At 41.4% G+C, this 18,840-nt stretch overlaps 2 protein-coding genes across 2 annotated transcripts; one reads left to right on the forward strand and one right to left on the reverse strand.

Annotated features, from left to right (window-relative positions):
• The first annotated feature begins 749 nt into the window (after positions 1 to 749).
• LOC122490249 (putative olfactory receptor 2B8) lies at positions 750 to 4,111 on the forward strand. The gene is made up of 2 exons (XM_043592847.1): positions 750 to 1,658; positions 3,998 to 4,111. The coding sequence occupies exons 1-2, from the start codon at positions 750 to 752 to the stop codon at positions 4,109 to 4,111; spliced, it is 1,023 nt and encodes a 340-aa protein (XP_043448782.1).
• A 6,185-nt stretch (positions 4,112 to 10,296) lies between these two features.
• Positions 10,297 to 11,241, reverse strand: LOC122489135 (olfactory receptor 2G6-like). The gene is given in 1 exon segment (XM_043590653.1): positions 10,297 to 11,241. A coding segment is annotated over 1 exon segment (945 nt).
• Between the last annotated feature and the right edge of the window lie 7,599 nt (positions 11,242 to 18,840).

Below are 18,840 nucleotides of genomic sequence, written 5' to 3' on the forward strand. Positions count from 1 at the left end.
TTGTAATTGCGGTGTTAAAGTCCCCTAGTATTATGGCATTATTATCAATGAGTTTCTTTGTGTTTGTGATTAAGTGATTCATATATTTGGGTGTCTCATGTTGGGGGCATAAATATTCACAATCATTATGTCTTCGTGATGGATAGACCCCTTAATTATGATATAATGCCATTCTTTCATCCCTTGTGACAGTCTTTCTTTTAAAATCTAGTTTTTCTGATACAAGTATGGCTACTCCAGCTTTCTTTTGACATCCAGTAGCATGATAGATGGTTCTCCATCCCCTTGCTTTCAATGCGTAGGTGTCTTTGGGTGTAAAATGAGTCTTTGTAAGCAGCATATTGATGGGACATGTTTACTTATCCATTTTGATACCCTATGTCTTTTCATTGGAGAATTCACTCCATTTACATTTAGTGAGATGTATGTACATTTTACAGTACTAGTAAGCACAGACTGAAAGGCCGTATTTCCTATGACTGAGGCAAAAACAGGTCCATTATTTGATTTTTTTTATCTAAAAAACTAATGATTCACTTTTTGTGACAATGTGGAACTAAATTCACAAAACTATGGCAATTTCATGGGTGCATCATTTATTCAAATAGTTTTCATAAAATCCCATGGCTATATCTTTTCATATGATCATTCCACCAACCACAAACTGTATTTGGTGGGGTTTTTTTTTGAGATTTATTGTATAAATTGCTAAATGCTTGGTCTTGACAGGAAACACATAGTAAGAAAAGATGGACCCGAAAAATGGAAGTTCTCTCACTGGCTTTATCCTGCTGGGTTTCTCTGACCGGCCTCAGCTGGAGCGAGTCCTCTTTGTGGTTCTTCTGATCTTCTATCTGCTCACCCTGCTGGGAAACACAACCATCATTGCGTTGTCCCGCCTGGACCCACACCTGCAGACTCCCATGTACTTTTTCCTGTCCAACCTAAGCTTTCTGGACCTGTGTTACGTGACCAGCACTGTTCCTCAGCTGCTGGTTCATCTCAGGGGAGCAGACAAGTCTATCTCCTTCACTGGCTGTGTAGCTCAGCTGTTCGTCGCTCTAGGGTTGGGATCCACAGAATGCATTCTGTTGGGGGTGATGGCATTTGACCGCTACGCAGCCGTCTGCAGGCCCCTGCACTACACAGTGATCATGCACCCCCGTCTCTGTGCCCTGATGGCTTCTGCATCGTGGTTCATTGGTTTTGCCAACTCCTCGTTGCAGACGGTGCTCATATTTCTTGTACCACTTTGTGGGAGAAATAAAATACACCACTTCTTTTGTGAGGTCACCCCACTGCTCAAGCTTGCCTGTGTTGACACCACTGGGAATGAGAATGAGATCTTCTTTGCCAGTGTGATCATTCTCCTCATACCTGTGGCATTAATCACGTTCTCCTATGGTCAGATAGTCAGGGCAGTGTTAAGAATAAAGTCAGCCACAGGGCAGAGGAAAGCTTTTGGGACATGTGGGTCCCACCTCACGGTGGTCTCCCTGTTCTATGGCTCGGCCATCTATGCTTATGTCCAGCCCAGCAACAACTACTCCCAGGATCAGGGCAAGTTCATTTCTCTCTTCTACACCATCGTCACCCCCATGGCCAACCCCTTCATATATACCCTGCGGAACAAGGATGTGATGGGGGCAATGAGGAAGGTGTTGTGTAGGGGCTATGACTCCACATGACTGGGGAAAGACCCTTTCATGGAAGACTTCGAATGCCAGAATCTTTAAGATTTCTGTGTCCTCCACATTTCCCCTGACAACTCTGAAGGGAGCTTCCTTAATTCATTCTTTCATGCAAGTGAGTGTTCAAACTCCAAGTTCATGGACGCATGGCAGCCTCCAGAGACGCTGAGTTAGTGTTCCTAAACCATCTGCATCATATTAATATTGTAAAAAGTTTCACAGGATTTTCTCATTTCACCCCCTTTTAGAGAACACTATTCCATTGCTAATTGCAAAGGACGGGTACAAGACACCATAATACATAGCAAAATAAGAATAAAGACCACTAGAACACTGTAATAAATATTAATACTGTAGCATTTTCTCACAAAAGCTGGAGGCTATTGCTGATTCTCTCAAGCAGCTCACGGCTCTGTGACAATGGCTGTAGCCTGACTGGATCACAACTTTTTCCCAGAAGCAGGAGGGCAAGTGTAGGAAAAACAAACCTTAGCTCGGACAAAAGTTGCTAACATCCATCCTGGTAAAGCTGTTCAGATATCAGGCCATGGTGTCATGTCGCCATTGTGATACTGTTTTCATTTTGAAACACACTTCTTTGTTTTGCAACAAATTTTTTCTTTAGAATTCACTTTTATTAGTTTAGTGTTTGATTAAATTTTTATGGTCATTCCATTAGAGTTAACCTACAGTTTTATATTCTTCCCGGTGTACAATACAGTGATTCCACATTTCCGTCATCACATGTACTCTGTTTAATCTTTGTCACCTTTTTAACCCACCCCCCAGGCCCTCCCCTGTGGCACCAGTGAGCCCAGAGAAGGGAAGGGACATTCTCAGTTACATTCGTCCCTACCTTCTTAGCCCTGTCCTGGCCTTGGGGCTGTCACACGTTAGCATAACGGCAGGGTGTGCAGTGTAGGGTGACTGCACTCTGAACACGCCCTCTGCGTCCTGCTAAACTCACTCCTGGATCAGTCATCAGAGTGCAGTCACCCCTGTGAGACCCTCCAGTACCTCCTAGTCTGCTCATTTCGCAGCTACTGTTTGCCAGAGTCCCACTATGACCGGGCTCAAGGAGGAGGCAGGAACAGGTCACAGACCCCTGCTAATGCCTCCCTTCACAGATGACTGCTTTTTGGATGCTTGTTTTGTGACACGGGTGAGAGCTCTCTTTCACCACTCAACACCACAGTGGTGTTGTGGCATGTTTGAGCCCTGATGGTGCAGACTGGGAACCACTGTGTGTGGACTCGTGGTTTGCAGGGGAAAGGGGGGCTGCGTGTAGATGCAGAAAGGAGAGGATGAATGACTGGAGATGAGTGGCATCCAGGGAAGGGCTCCCCTAGGTGGCCTTAGACACAGGACACTGGCTTCTGGAGGAGACATTTCCTTCTTTCCCCGCTGTTTTGGAATTAAGTTGACATGAGACAGAGTAACTGGAGAAAACACCCAAAGTTTTATTACCACCACACGGAGGCCCAATCTGGACATTAAGACCCAAAGAAATGAGCAAAGTAGGTGGTTTTTACCCCGTTTATAGAGAGACAACAGATGAGCATGGAATTGACAGGAGAAAGAAAACTGGGGTTTGGAGCTGCAGTTAGCAGGGAATGCGAAGTGGAATGTGGGCTGAGGTAGTGGGTTAGTAAAGAAATAGCAGGTTTATTTCTACAGCCTTCTCAGCTCTAAGGTCCCTACCTGTGGTGATAAGTGGTCATTTTTCCTTCTTAGACCTGGGAGGGGACTTTCATTCGGGAGATATTTCCTGCTTCCAGGGGGACAGAGGAGGGTGTGATGTCCTCCCACCTGCTCTTTCCCCAGTAGCTTCTATTCAAAGTGATCAATAGGCTGTTGAGGTCCACGTTGGGGGGCCTTTCTGGGTTCCCACACTTGCTCCGTTTAAAAAATTTAATTCTAGGGGTGCCTGGGTGGCGCAGTCGGTTAAGCGTCCGACTTCAGCCAGGTCACCATCTCGCGGTCCGTGAGTTCGAGCACCACGTCAGGCTCTGGGCTGATGGCTCAGAGTCTGGAGCCTGTTTCTGATTCTGTGTCTCCCTCTCTCTCTGTCCCTCCCCCGTTCATGCTCTGTCTCTCTCTGTCCCAAAAATAAATAAACGTTGAAAAAAATTAAAAAAAAAATAAAAATAAAAAATTTAATTCTATTCATTGACATTGTTGGGTGGATTTATTTTAACCACTGGAGGGAATGAAATCTACGAGATCTCTAGGAAGTGTAAGTTCTTCTGATTCGTGAACCATTTCTGAGAATGGTTTCAACCTCTTTTCAGGATGAGGCTGTTCAGTTGTTGTACTTGTGTGTTGAGTCTCAGAGAAGCATCGTGGACGTTTCTACTGATTGGGTTATTTGGGACCTCCATGATCAATGGCCTGTCTTGATCAGTGGTCAAAGCCTTTGACAGGGCCCCGTCCCCCTGAATCTGTGGTAGCAGGTCACACATAATGCTTTCTCACATTTGTAAGTCCCCATTTCAAGCACTTGGAAATGTGAAACAGTTTTGCAAGATTCTCTTTCGAGAGCTTCTTTAGTAACTTATCTCAAGCGAGAACTCAGTTTTAATGTATTTAAAGGAAACATGTTGGCTAACAATGTGTTCTTTCTAGCTTGAAATCAATCTCTCCCAGGTTTCAATGCCCTTCTTAGAAAAACCACCTCTATTCCCACAGAATGATTCTCCTCATAGTCTGCCACAACGTGTTACATTTTCATTTGCATTTAGGTGGAAGCAGCATATATATTCATATATTATTAGACATACACCCCCACAGACATGCTCATGCACAAAATGTGCTCTATGTCCAATCTTCTGTAGGCCAATCTCTGAACCCTCTTGTGAAGATGATTAGTACAAGAAAATATGTTTCCTTGAGCTTATCCTACTTAGAAGTGCCAGGCTCATACATGATGTATTTCCAATATGTTCTGAAATACAAACACACCCTAGGGTATGTGGTAACAGTTTATCCCTGCAGGTCACATTGAATGGAGAAAAAAAAAAAACTCTTTCCAGGAGATGGGGGGAGCAATGGCTGTTGGTAGAATCTGGTACCACTCAAGAGCTCCATGGAACAAACTATACCCCTATAGACACAATGAGCTAAAAAATTTAGAAGTCACAGTCTTTCAGTCTTTACATTGAAATTTGGATCATAAAGAGTAGCTGTGTTAGTGGATAGGACAACACTAGAACAGCCTCATTTGGTAACTGTCAATGTGTCCAATGTCAAGAATTGTTTTCTCTATGTTGTCTTCTAGGAGCTTTACAATTTCAGGTCTTAGTTTACATGTTAATCCATTTCAAGTTATTTTTGAGCGTTGTGCTATAGGGCTCCAATTTCATTTCTCAGAATGTATTTACCCACCTTCTGTGACGATTTATTAAAGAGACCTCATGTTTCCTCGTGTTTCCTCATGAATATTCCTGACTCCTTTTTCAAATATTAGTAGTCCGTATGTGGATGGGTTTATTTCTGTGCTCTTAGTTGGTGTATGTGTCCACTTCTTGAGCTAGTAACATGCTGTTTGATTCCTAGATATTTATAATATGGTTTGAATCAGGAAGTCGGCTGCCTCCAGCTTTGTTCTTATTTGTTGAAGTGGCTTTGCCAATTGGGATTTTGTGGTTCCATACAGATTTCAGGATTGGTTTTTACTCTATCTGTGAAATATGCTGCTCAAATTTTGATAGGGATTGCAATGAATCTAGAGATGATTTTGAATACTGTGAAAATTGTTCAGTATTAATATGTTAAAATATAATTTATTTTCAAGTTGGCTAACATACAGTGTATACAGTGTGCTCTTGGTTTCAGGGGTAGATTCCCACGATTCATCGCTTACACGCAACACCTAGTGCTCATCCCAACAAGTGCCCTTCTCAATGCCCAATTCATGAATACAGGGATATCTTAATTCTCTTCAATTTGTTTCATCAACTTATGTAGTTTTAAGTGTAGAGTTATTTTGCCTCCTTGGTTAAATTTAATCCTACGTATTTTATCATTTTTGATGCTATTGTGAATGTGGGATGAAAAAAATCTTTTCACGTTTTTGGAAATGGCAAGACTTAATTCTTTTTATTGCTGAGTACTGTTCCATTGTGTGTGTGTGTGTGTGTATCACAGTTGCTTTTTTTTTTTTTCAATTTAATTTAACTTTTTTTAACTTTACATCCAAACTGGGTAGCAGTGGATGTAAAGGATGTAAAGGTTGTAAAGGAATCAGTGGATTCCTTAATACCCCTTACCCATTTAGCCCATTCCCCCACCAACAACCCCTCTAGCAACCCTCAGTTTGTTCTCCATATATATGAGTCTCCTCTGTTTTCTCCCCCTCCCTGCTTTTATACTATTTTTGTTTCCTTTCCCTTATGTTCATCTGTTTTATCTCTTAAATTCCTAATATGAGTGAAGTCATATGATTTTTGTCTTTCTCTGACTGATTAATTTCACTTAGCATAATACCCTCCAGTTCCATTCACGTAGTTACAAATGGCAAGATTTCATTCCTTTTGATTGTGAAGGAATACTCCATTGTATATATATACCACATCTTCTTTATCCATTCATACATCAGTGGACATTAGGGATCTTTCCATACTTTGGCTATTGTTGATAGTGCTGCTATTAACATGGGGGTGCATGTGTCCCTTCGAAACAGCACACCTGTATCCCGTGCATAAATGCCTAGTAGCTCAATTGCTGGGTTGTAGGGTAGTTCTATTTTTAGTTTTTTGAGGAACCTCCTTACTGTTTTCCAGAGTGGCTGCACCAGCTTGCATTGCCACCAACAATGCAAAAGAGATCCTCTTTCTCCGCATCCTGGCCAACATCTGTTGTTTCCTGAGTTGCTAATGTTAGCCATTCTGACAGGTGTAAGCACCACAGTCTTTATCCATTCATTCATCTTCTTTATTCATGCAAATGTTTATGGCCATTTGGGCTGTTTCCATAATTTGGCTATTGTTGATATCACTGCTATAAACATTGGGGTACACATGCCCCTAAAATTAACACTCTTGCATCCTGTGGATAAATTCCTACTAGTGCTATTACTGGGTCATAGGGTAATTCTATTTCTAATTTTTTGACAAATCTCCACAGTGTTTTCCAGAGTAGCTACACCAGTTTGCATTCCCACCAGCAGTACAAGAGGGTTCCCTTTTCTCCACATCCTTGCCAACATCTGTTTTTTCCTGACTTGTTAATTTTAGCCACTCTGACAGGTATGAGGTGGTATCTCATTGTGGTTTTCATTTGTATTTCCCTGATGATGAGCAATGATGAGCATCTTACATGTGTCTTTTAGCCATCTGGATGTCTGTTTTTGAGAAGTGTCTGTTCATGTCTTTTGCCCATTTCTTAACTGGATGACCTGATTTTAGGTGTTGAGTTTTTTATAGATTTTGGATACTAACCCTTTATCTGGTATGTTGTTTGCAAATGCCTCCACCCACTCTGTTTGTTGTCTTTTAGATTTGTTGATTTTTTTTTCCTTCGCTGTGCAGAGGCTTTTTATCTTGATGAGGTCCCAATAGTTCATGTTTACTTTTGTTTCCCTTGTTTCTGGAGACCTGTCTAGTAAGAAGTTGCTGCAGCCTAGGTTAAAGAGGTTGTTGTCTGCTTTCTCGTCTAGTATTGTGATGGTTTCATGTCTCACATTTAGGTCTTTCATCCATTTTGAGTTTATTTTTGTGCATGGTGTAAGAAAGTGGTCCAGGTTCATTCTTCTGCATGTACCTGTCCAGTTCTCCCAACACCATGTGCTGAAGAGACTGTCTTTTTTTCCACTGGATATTCTTTCCTGCTTTATTGAATCCACTGAAACTTATGGAAAGCTTAGGAAAGAAATTAAAGAAGATGCAAAGAAATGGAAAAGCATTCAATACTTGTGGATTACAAGAGCAAATATTGTTAAACTGTAGATACTACCCAGAGCAATCTACACATTCAATGCTATCACTATCAAAATTACACCAGCATTCTTCACAGAGCTAGAACAAACAATTCCAAAGTGTGTGAAACCATAAAAGATGCCAAAGAGCCAAAGTAATGTTGGAATAGATACCTATGGCTGGAGGCAGCACGATTTCAAACTTCAAGCTGCATTACAACGCTTTTATCATTAAGACAGTATGGTACTGGCACCAACACAGACGTATAGATCAATGGACCAGACTAGAGAATGCAGAAATGGACCCACAAATCAATGGCCTATTAATCTTCAACCTACCAGGAAAGATATCCAGTTGAGAAAAGAGAGTCTCTTCAGCAAATGACTGGACTTCCCGTACTATGTTCTGTAAGAGTAATGAGGGTGGGCATCCTTGTCTTGTTCTGATCTTAGAGGAAAAGCTTTCAACCTTTTGCCACTGAGTATGTTACCACGAGTTTGTCATAAATGGCCTTTCTTATGTTGAAGCACATTCCATCTACAACTAATTTGTTGAGAGTGTTTACCATGAAAATATATCATGTTTTCTCAAATGCCTTACTGCATCTATTGAGAAAAACATACGTTTTTTTATTCCACTCTACTCATGTGATGTATTGCATTGACTGATTTGTGTATGTTGGTTTGTCCCATATCCCTACTACATCCCTCTGATCATGGTGTTTGAAACTTTAAATGTGCTGCTGAATTTCGATTTATCAATATTTTGTTGAAAATTTTGCATCTGTATTTTGCAGAGATACTGGTCTATAGGTTTCCTTCTTTTTTTGCTTTGTACGATTTATGTGTGTTTTACATAAGGTTAATGCTAATCTTGTGAAATGTGTTTGGAAGAGTTTTGCCTCTTCAATTTCTTTGAAGAGTTTGAGAAGGACTGGTGCTAGTTGTTTTATAAATGTTTATGAGGGAAGAGGTAACTATATTTGTATCAGACAAAATAGACTTTAAGCTAAAAATGAAAACAAGTGATACAAACCTCAGTATACAAGGGGGTCAATTCATCAAGAAGATATAACAAGGGTAAATATATGGGAACCAACATGGGAGCACCCAAATAAAATACGCAAATGCTAACAGTTATGAAGAGAGAAATAGACAATATAATAACAGTAGGGACTTCAATACTCTAATGTTAACAATGGACAAATCATTCTGATTGAAAGTCAACAAGGAAATATTGGACTTGAGCCATAATTAAAAGCATTTAATACACATATATGAAACTTTCATCCAAAAGCAAAATGCAAACTGCAAAAATGCATATTCTAACTAAGCACACCAGGAACATTCTCCAGGATAGACCATAAGATAATGTATATAACAAGTCTTTGCAAATTGGGGGAAATTGCCCTCATGCAAGTGTCTTTTTTGATCATATCCCTATGAAAATGAAAATCAACAACGAAGGAAAGCCAAAAAAAAAAGGAAAGCTCAATTTTGCAAATATGTAAAAATTAAATAACATACCTCCCCCAAACCAATGTGTCAAAGACATCAAAGGGAAATCAAGAAACATCTTGAAAAAACGAAAACACTATTTACCAAATTTATGCGATGCTGCTAAAGCAACGCTAAAGGGAACGTTTACAGCATTTAAAGGACTACAGTAAGAAAAACATTCTTAAACAAATAACCTGGATTTACTCCTCCAAGAACTAGGAAAAGACCAAAATAAGCTCCAAGTTAGCAGAAGGAAAGAAATAACCAAGATCGAGCTGAAATAAATGAAATGGACACCATAAAACAATTGCAAATCAACTTAGAAGGAAGAAGAGAACCAGAACTCACTGTACAAATGATCTTGGATTGAGGTCTTTGAAGGAAAGTTAGGTAAGGTTCATTCTACTAGACTAAATATTATTTAGATCATAAGCACTATATAGTCTACTGGTTCAGTACACCGGAAAGAAGTAACATAGCTCCTTTGCAATACAAAGCCAATCACGTGTGAATGGAACACAAATCTTTATGTGATTATTTAGTATCATACTATTCTGATCATATCGGGCTTGCTTCAAACCCATTAAAATTAAGTGATTCGAAGTACATCATGCACACGAGAGTGGAAGTAGCTTCAGGGTAAAGTCTGATGACATTTCCCATGTTGTACACCTTCTATCAACCGCGCTCAGATCCATCATCAGAATATAAGCAGAACCCCGAATTCTCCTCCCCCACTTCTCCTTCCAGTCGTGACTCTTCTGGGCAACCACCATTCTGGCTTCCAATACCACAGATTCATTGTGCCTGCTTCTGAATTTCACATGAATTAAAAGTAAATTTTATACCATTCAGTTCTAACAGTATGAACTGTTTTGCAGCTGGCTTCCTTCACTCAGCAGTGTGCTTGCAAGAGGCATTCATGCTGATGTATGTAGCTATTATTTGTTGATTCTCATTATTGTATACATTCCAATAGAGGATACATCTAGTTATTTTTAGATTCTTTTATTGAACCCATATTCTCCCCACTAAAATATTGAGCTCCATGGAGACAGGGCTGAGTGTTGTGATTGCTGATCACAGTCGAAGTCAGTGAAACAATGCCCTAGACAGAGGAGGTGCTTTATAAGGATTTGTTGACTTGAGTGACAACCGGGTTGTAGTCACCCAGAATCTGCAAACCCTGTATTAGCTCCCTCTGGAGCCTGCGGTTCCTCTCACCAGTCTCCTCAGCGCCCCTTTGACCTCCTTGTTCCTCAGAGTGTAAATGAGGGGATTCAGTAGGGGAGTCACCAGAGTGTAGAAGAGAGCAATGCTCTTGTTGACATCCTGCGAGTAGCTGGAGGGAGGCTGGAGGTACATGGAGATGAGTGTGCCAAAGAAGATGATCACCACCATCAGGTGGGAACCGCAGGTTCCGAAGGCCTTCCGTCTGCCCCGGGCCGACTTGATCTTCAGGACGGCCCTGGTGATGTGGCCGTAGGACACTAAGATGAGCGACAGAGGCACCACGAGGAAGAAGACACTGACCGCGAAGACCTCAGCTTCGATGATGGAGGTGTCGGCGCAGGCCAGCTTGAGCATCACCGGCACTTCACAGAAGAAATGGTCCACCTGGTTTCTCCCGCACAGGGGCAGGGTCATGGTCAGGGCTGTCTGTAGCACCGAGCTGCCGAACCCTGTGAGCCAAGCAGTGAGCACCAGGTGCAGGCAGAGCTGCGGGTGCATGATGATCAGGTAGTGCAGTGGGCAGCACACGGCGGCATAGCGGTCATAGGCCATGACCGACAAGAGCACACACTCCACGCCCCCGAGCCCCAGGGCCATGAGGAGTTGGGTCACTCAGCCACCAGAGGTGATAGTCTTGTCCCGCCCCTTGAGGTTGGCCAGAGTCTGAGGGACGGTGCAGGTGGTCAGACACAGGTCCATGAAAGAGAGGTTGGAGAGGAAGCAATACATGGGGGTGTGCAGGCGAGGGTCCCGCAGCGACAGGAGTATAATGGTGCCATTGCCTAGACAGCTCAGGACGTAGCCCATCAGGATGACCACAAAGAGAGGCGTCTCCAGCTGAGGCCTGTCGGAGAAGCCCAGGAGGAGGAATCCTGAGGAGGTGCTGCCATTCGTTCTTTCCATGGCACTCAGTCTGCACAGTTAGCAGGACTCCCTGTTTTCTCTTGCAGCTTCAGTCCAGCCCTGTTTTCCCAGAGTGGGTGTGTGGAATCTGGGTGGAGGCCTGAGAGTTTGCACACACCCTTCCTTGTTGGGGAGCGATGGGGTGATAAACAGCCCCTGAACGGGAGCATCTTCTGTGTTTCAGGCACTGCCCTGGACGTGGGTGCACTTTCTCCCAATGACTTCTGAGGTTGGCACGTTCCTGATCTCTGTTGACTAGATGAGTGAAGTGAGTGTGAAGGAGGTTCAGTAAGTTTCCCAGGGGCACTCACCAGGCTTCAGACTGACTCCACCCTGGACTTTTGACCAGCAGGGACACTGTCTTTTCGTGAATGCATGAACACTGAAGGTAACTGTAGTTTCTCAAAAAAATTAATCTAGTCATTCTGAGTAAGGTGCAAATTTGCACTGTCCCTTCCCTCTATGTTTGTATGCCATCAAGAATTGAAATACGTGCATCGCGCTCCCCTACTTCTAATTTGTGGGGAGAAAAAATGTGTTTTCTGAAAGTGCATAGATAGAGAAATTTACCATTACCAATTTTATACAAGGGGAACAATACATTTTGATGCATAAACTAATGAACGCTGGGGATGGAGCCTAAAATCGTGGTTATTGATTGGGAAGCATCTTGGAAATGACTGAAGAATTCATCATGCCTGTGTTCACTTTGCAGGATGACAAATCCTGACTTATTATCACTGACAGCAATCTCAGTAAAATGTCAGGAAATCATCAATCCAATGTTTCATTTTCTTTTGTCTCACATTACAACTCCCTTTCTAACTTTTTTAGTGCAGTGGAGAAATACTTTTTACAGCATCTCAGTCTGTACTTCCTATAAATGCCATGTCATGTGAATCATTCTGTTTCCAGCAAAATAACTGGGCTTGCTCTTAGAAATAACCTCCCTTCCCCCTATGCCATGTGAGGCAAGTTTAATAGTAAATACAACCTGGACAAGAGTAATATCTCATGAAGAGATTGAAAAGAATCTGGCATGTACTAGAGTCCCAGTCTTTGTTGAATGAATCACAATAGGGAAGAAGATTATGAACTTGAACAGGCTATTGAATGTGAGTCTAGGGTTTATAGACACTCAGAGACAATAGCAAAGCAAAGGAAATCCTGAACAACAAGTAGATAGTCTCGATTATTCAAATTCTAGGATTTGTTGCCCAAAAGCTAGGTTGTATGGAACCTTGCAGAACTCTATATTTTTAAAAGTAACTTTTCTAGTAGCAAAATCAATGACGAGCCAAGAGGAGCTTCGGTCACCTCTCTATTGTGCTTCCTTTAGGATTCTTGGTCCATTTATCCTTTTATTCCTAAATCCTTTCACTGCTTCTTTGGCTCTTGTTGCTGTGTTGCTGAAGGGTATAATGAATTTGAGAAAATAAGTTTAAAAATGCAATAAAGTAAGAAACAAAATACCAGGATCATAAGTATAAGCCTACCACTAATAAGCATTGAGATTCTCAAGACTACTCTCCCACCCCAACTGTCCCCTTCAAATAAACGACATGATGTTTCTAGCTTTCAATAAGAAATAGGAGATATTCTTAGCTCTTTGTCGAACCCTGGGAGGTTTATGTTCCAGTAGATCCATTGTCCCATATTGAAGAAGCCTCCTCAGTCCTTGCTTGTCTGTAGTAACAGCATGGCTCTTAACGTCTATATCTTCCACATGATCAGGCCTTGGTCCCAAATATCCAGAATCATACAAAGGGCACTAGTCAGTAGAATTTGTCACATGTTTTTGGGGCTTACCTCTGCTTCTTCCCTCTATCCATGTGCTGTAAGGGTGAGAGAAGGGGCTTCTGCAGGCCATCGTGGTGCCCAGAAGAAGGCTCCCACAGGGTTTACAATAGGCTGTTATTTCTGGGAGATCAACAAAACAGCTCATCACTCAGCCAAGAACTTGATTCTCAATAATTTTGTTCTTCTCAGTGATGCAGAGAAACTGATCAGAACCAAGAAAACATATATTCTGCTAGGAAGTGTGTAAAATGCATTGTGCCTAGAAGGGAAGAATTAAGTTGACATAGACATTTTCACATGAATTTCCATATGCTGTATTATTTTCCTAGTCTTGATAACCAAGCTCCACTAACCAGGTCTGTCCTCAGGACAGCAGGAATGCACTGTCTCATATGTCAGGAGGACACAAGTCCAACATGAAGATATTGGCGGGACCTCTGAAACCTGTCAGGGGAGAATATACATCTTTGGACCTTTCTAGTCTCTGGTGGCTCTTTTGCTGGCAGTTTTGGGATTTCCTTGAGTTGTGGCTGCAGGACTTCAACTATTACCTCTGTAGGCAGATGGAATTCTCCCTCACCTGTCTACTCTGTCCTTCTTATAGAAATACCAGTCAGTTTGTGTTAGAGCATGCCCTTATTGAGTGTAACCTCATCTGAACTTGAATATGTTTGCAGGAACCTTGTTTTCACATAAAGTCCCATGTTAATCTGAACTGAGGTTTAGGGTTTCAACCACTTTTCTGGTGGGGGAGGTTTGCAAAGGTCACAATTCAACCCAATAGCAATAGTAGAATGCACAGATGCCTGTGAAATGATAACAGTTCTTTATTATAAATAAATACCTGCATGCAAGGCTAAGACAAGTTGCAGGTATGAGTTCTATCTGATTTCAAGTTCTCGTATTCTCTTATTCCTAGAGCAGAAGCCTACAGTATAAGGGAAAACTGACTCCCCACATCTGGCATGAATATCCAATGATGGCAATTGTCCTATAGACCTGTTTGTTACACTCACAGATCTGAAACATAAACACAGATTCCATGCTTGTGGGATCTGCCACCAAGCATTTGGTTTGAGCTGGAAGAGAAAATACTTAGTCTTTCACTCTCCAGTGAAGTGGTAATCAGCTAACCTGGAGGTCACACTGCTCCTCCATCTAGAAGTTACTGTCAGGAAAGAGCAACTCACCCAAAGACACCAGTTCTGCAGGCAGCACCATCAACTTCCTGGGTGTAAGGAATCGGCAGCAAAGGAAAGAATCTCACATCTTCTTAGTAACATTCGAATGAGTGTTAGAGTAAGAGCATGGCCTCTCCTTCCAAGGAAGAATAACAAAGATTACAGATATCCACCTAACTTTTGGAAGCAGCCACTGGTCTTTGAAGAACCACTACAGTTGTATGAAGTGAAGAGATTGGCATATGGATGGGAGAGTGAAGGTCCTGCATATGAAAGTACATGTCCGCTGTCCCCGTGAAAGCTAGGATCCAATAGATAGAACAAAGCCCTTAGAATAAAGACAGATTCGTGTATTTACAATATGGCGACCTTTCAACAGGATATACCTTGAAAATGGTGACTCTGAGAGGCAAGGGCAGACACAATTACTCACTGCTCAGGCTTGTTCAAGGTAGTAACGCTTCTCTCCATCATTACTGTTAGCATAGGTTCTGTCATCCCCAGGGTTTACCTGGAAGATTGTCCACTCATGCAGAGTGTTTTGGCACATGCGAGGAGGTGTAGTTGAGCGTGGACGGTGGGGTCTGCAGCTAAACACACTTTGGAATCTGTGAACTCTATGGAATCTGCCCATGTATGAAAGGGCTAATATTATATCTGGGGGATACTTTTTGGTAAGCCACCAAAGTCAAAGTACATGCTCTAGGGACTGAGGATGTGTGTATTTTTAGTGGCCCCAGGAGGGTCCTGCCCAATATAACTCATTAGCCTCAATCGAAGTATACAGAGTTTGGCTCCCCAGAGGCAGCCAAAGAGGAAGGGAGGCTCTGGAGATGAGCAGGTAGTCAATCTTTTCCCACCAAATTGACTAGGAGTGAAACGACTGTCTCTTCTTAACTTCCATTTACCAATACTATTTAATACTATTGGTTACACTACTTTTTGTTAGGTACAATTTTGAGGTACAAGTTGAGGTACAATTTTCATACAACGTACTTTTAGTTTGAGGCATACAACGTAATGATTCGATCCTGGTATATATTGTGGAATGATCACCACAAGAAGTCTGGGTAACATCTTCCTGCACATAGTGGCCTTTTTTTCTTGTGAGGAGAACTCCTAAGATCTCTTCTCTTAGCAATTTCCAAGTATACAAGATAGTGTTATTTACTGTAGCTCCCATACTGTACATTATATCCCCAGGGCCAGTCTTTAGAGTCCCCCCCTTGTTTTCAGAACTGTCATCTTTTCCTACTTAGAAGAGGAAACTCCTGAGCCTTTCCCCCTCATGTTAGTCATATCCTTTCTTTGTTACTGAGTCACTGAAGAAAATTATTTTCCAATGGTGTAATCAACTCTATTACCTTCCAACTTTATGAGAACTTTTTACCCTGTTATCTCTCTTTGTTCTTCAACTTCTTATATCCCACTATCTGTTTGTTCATCATCTAAACATATGCTCCTCTATCCTATAAAAAAAATAAAATTGGACTTAAAACCCTCTCTCTGCCCCATTTTCTTCTAGCTGTTGTCTTCCATTAATTTCATCTTTTTATGACTGGACACAAAGTATTCATGCTTTTTCTCCTTCTGTCATCACTTTCAAATGTTCTTTGTTCCTTCTCCCCCTGCCACTGTGTTGAAGCGGTTTTCTGTAAAACCTTTACTGTTCTTCCATTGCACAAAGCAGATGAGCTCACCGTTGTCTTACTTGGTGTAATATGGCGTTAAGCACGTCCCATCCTTCATGAAACTGTGCTGTCCATTGGCTTCTCTCTCTTTTCCTATTATTTCTTGGGACCTTGATTCTCAGTTCTTTCTCCCTGGGCACAAACTTCACTGTTTTGCTTTCCTAACGTTCTGTCCTTGCTTCTCTTCTCTCTCTACGTTGTTCCTGAGATATTTTGTCATTTCTATGGCTTGAACTACCGTCTATCTAGAAATCTCTGTCGATAAATCTGCAATCCACATCCACATTTTATACCCCCTCTTGAGTTCCATCCTAAAGCAAATGGAATATTGGCTATATACATATGGATTATTTGTGAACTCTAAAATTTCTGATGTTTCATTTTCTGAAAACAATTGCTATTCTACAGGTTAGAATTTCAGAATCTCAATACCAAACCGACAGCAACCTTAGTGAGAACCCCCTGAACTATTTTTGAAATTAATTTATTTAATTTGAGAGAAAGAGATAAAGCATTAGCTACGAAGGGGCAGAGATAGAGGGGGGGGAGAGAGAGAATTCCAAGCAGGCTCCATTCCATCAGCACGGAACCCAATGCAGGGCTCGATTGTGAACCATGGGATCATGACCTGATCTGAAACAAAGAGTCTGACACTTAACCATCTGAGCCATCCAGGTGCCCTCCCCTTAATTATTCTTGATTCTTCCCTGGGTTTTCATCCTAACACGGAATCTAAGCCTTGTTCATTTTCTCTGATATATTTTTAGAATACATTCACTCTCCAGAACACATTTTCCATTTGTTATCAATGTGTCTGTAAGATCTTTTTCTCCTTGCCAAACCATTTATCTCTTAAGAGATCTTGTAACCAAACCAACTCTAAGCTTCTACAGCATTATCTGAATTATTTTTCCTCAAAGCAACACAACCACATCATTCCTTGCTTAAAAATACTTTTGGCAACCATTGTCTGCAATATTAAATGAAAGGCACACCTTTAACATATGAAGGTGTATTTGTTCTATGGACCCTCTAAGTTGTGGGAACAAACCCACAATATATTAATCACTGGATACACTGTGTCAGCTTGGGGCCAGCATTCTATTATGCATTTATTTTTCCATTACTTTGCTTCATTTGAAAGGTACTCTCTTGTCCTATTTTCCCATGCACCATGTTCCATTACTAATTCAAGACGTTACTCAAGGATCATGTCCTTTTTCTGTGTTATTTTTAATAAGTGGTTTTTATTATGCAAAAATTTCACAGCCCCCATATATAAACTTTGCTATAATGGTTCTTTTTTTTAATACGAAATTTCTTGTCAAACTGGTTTCCATACAACACCCAGTGCTCCTCCCAACAGGTGCCCTCCTCAATGCCCATCACCCAGCCTCCCCTCCCTCACACTCCCCATCAACCCTCAGTTTATTCTCAGTTTTCAAGAGTCTCTTATGGTTTGCTTCTCCCTCTCATAACTTTTTTTTTCCCTTCCCCTCCCCCATGGTCTTCTGTTAAGTTTCTCAGGATCCACATAGGAGTGAAAACATATGGTGTCTGTCTTTCTCTGTATGGCTTATTTCACTTAGCATCACACTCTCCAGTTCCATCCACGTTGCTACAAAAGGCCATATTTCATTTTTTCTCATGGCCAAGTAGTATTCCATTGTGCATATAAACCACAATTTTTTTATCCATTCATCAGTTGATGGACATTTAGGCTCTTTCCATAATTTTGGTATTGTTGAAAGTGGTGCTATAAACATTGGGGTACAAGTGCCCCTGTGCATCTGCACTCCTGTATCCCTTGGGTAAATTCCTAGCAGTGCTATTGCTGGGTCATAGGGTAGATCTATTTTTAATTTTTGAGAAATCTCCACACTGTCTTCCAGAGTGGCTGCACCAGCTTGCATTCCCACGAATAGTGCAAGAGGGTTCCCATTTCTCCACAACCTCTCCAGCCTCTATAGTCTCCTGATTTGTTCATTTTAGCCACTCTGACTGGCATGAGGTGATATCTTAGTGTGGTTTTGAATTGTATTTCCCTGATGATGAATGATGTTGAACATTTTTTTATGTGTCTCTTGGCCATCTGGGTGTCTTCTTTGGAAAAGTGTCTGTTCATGTGTTTTGCCCATGTCTTCACTGGATTATTTGTTTCTGAGGTGTTGATTGTGTTAAGTTCTTTATAGGTTTTGGATACTAACCGTTAATCCGATATGTCATTTCCTAATATCTTCTCCAATTACATTGCTTGTCTTTTAGTTTTGTTGATTGTTTCCTTTGCAGTGCAGAAGGTTTTTATCTTGATGAGGTCCCAGTAGTTCATTTTTGCTTTTAATTCCCTTGCTTTTAGAGACAAGTTGAGCAAGAAATTGCTGCAGCTTAGGTCAAAGAGTTTGCCTGTTTTCTTCTCTAGGATTTTGATGGCTTCCTATCTTATGCTTAGGACTTTCATCCATTTTGAGTTTATTTTTTGTATGGTATAAGAAAGTGTTCCAGGTCCATTCTTCTGCGTGTTGCTGTCGGGTTCTCCCAGCACCATTTGCTAAAGAGACTGTCTTTTTTCCATAGGATGCTCTATCCTGCTTTGTCAAAATTAGTTGGCCATAGATTTGTGAGTCCAATTCTGGGTTCTCTATTCTGTTCCATTGGTCTATGTGTCTGTTTTTGTGCCAGTACCCTACTGCCTTGATGACTACAGCTTTGTAGTAGAGGCTAAAGTCAGGAATCATGATGCCTCCCCCTTTGGTTTTCTTTTTCAACATAACTTTGGCTATTCAGGGTCTTTCGTGTTTCCGTACAAATTTTAGGATTGTTTGTTCCTGTTCTGAGAAGAATGTCGGTGCAATTTTGATTGGGATTGCATCAAATGTGTAGATTGCTTTGGGTGGAGTTGACATTTTAACAATATTTGTTGTTCCAAT

The sequence above is a fragment of the Prionailurus bengalensis genome, chromosome B2 (assembly GCF_016509475.1).
Source record: "Prionailurus bengalensis isolate Pbe53 chromosome B2, Fcat_Pben_1.1_paternal_pri, whole genome shotgun sequence".
In the NCBI taxonomy this organism is placed as follows: domain Eukaryota; kingdom Metazoa; phylum Chordata; class Mammalia; order Carnivora; family Felidae; genus Prionailurus; species Prionailurus bengalensis.

Bases quoted from the DNA above. Each gene is read 5' to 3' on its own strand.
- LOC122490249 (XM_043592847.1), top strand. From the start codon at position 750: ATGGACCCGAAAAATGGAAGTTCTCTCACTGGCTTTATCCTGCTGGGT. The intron at 1,659-3,997 runs GTGTTGTGTAGG...GAGGCTGTTCAG, and splicing joins TGATGGGGGCAATGAGGAAG to TTGTTGTACTTGTGTGTTGA.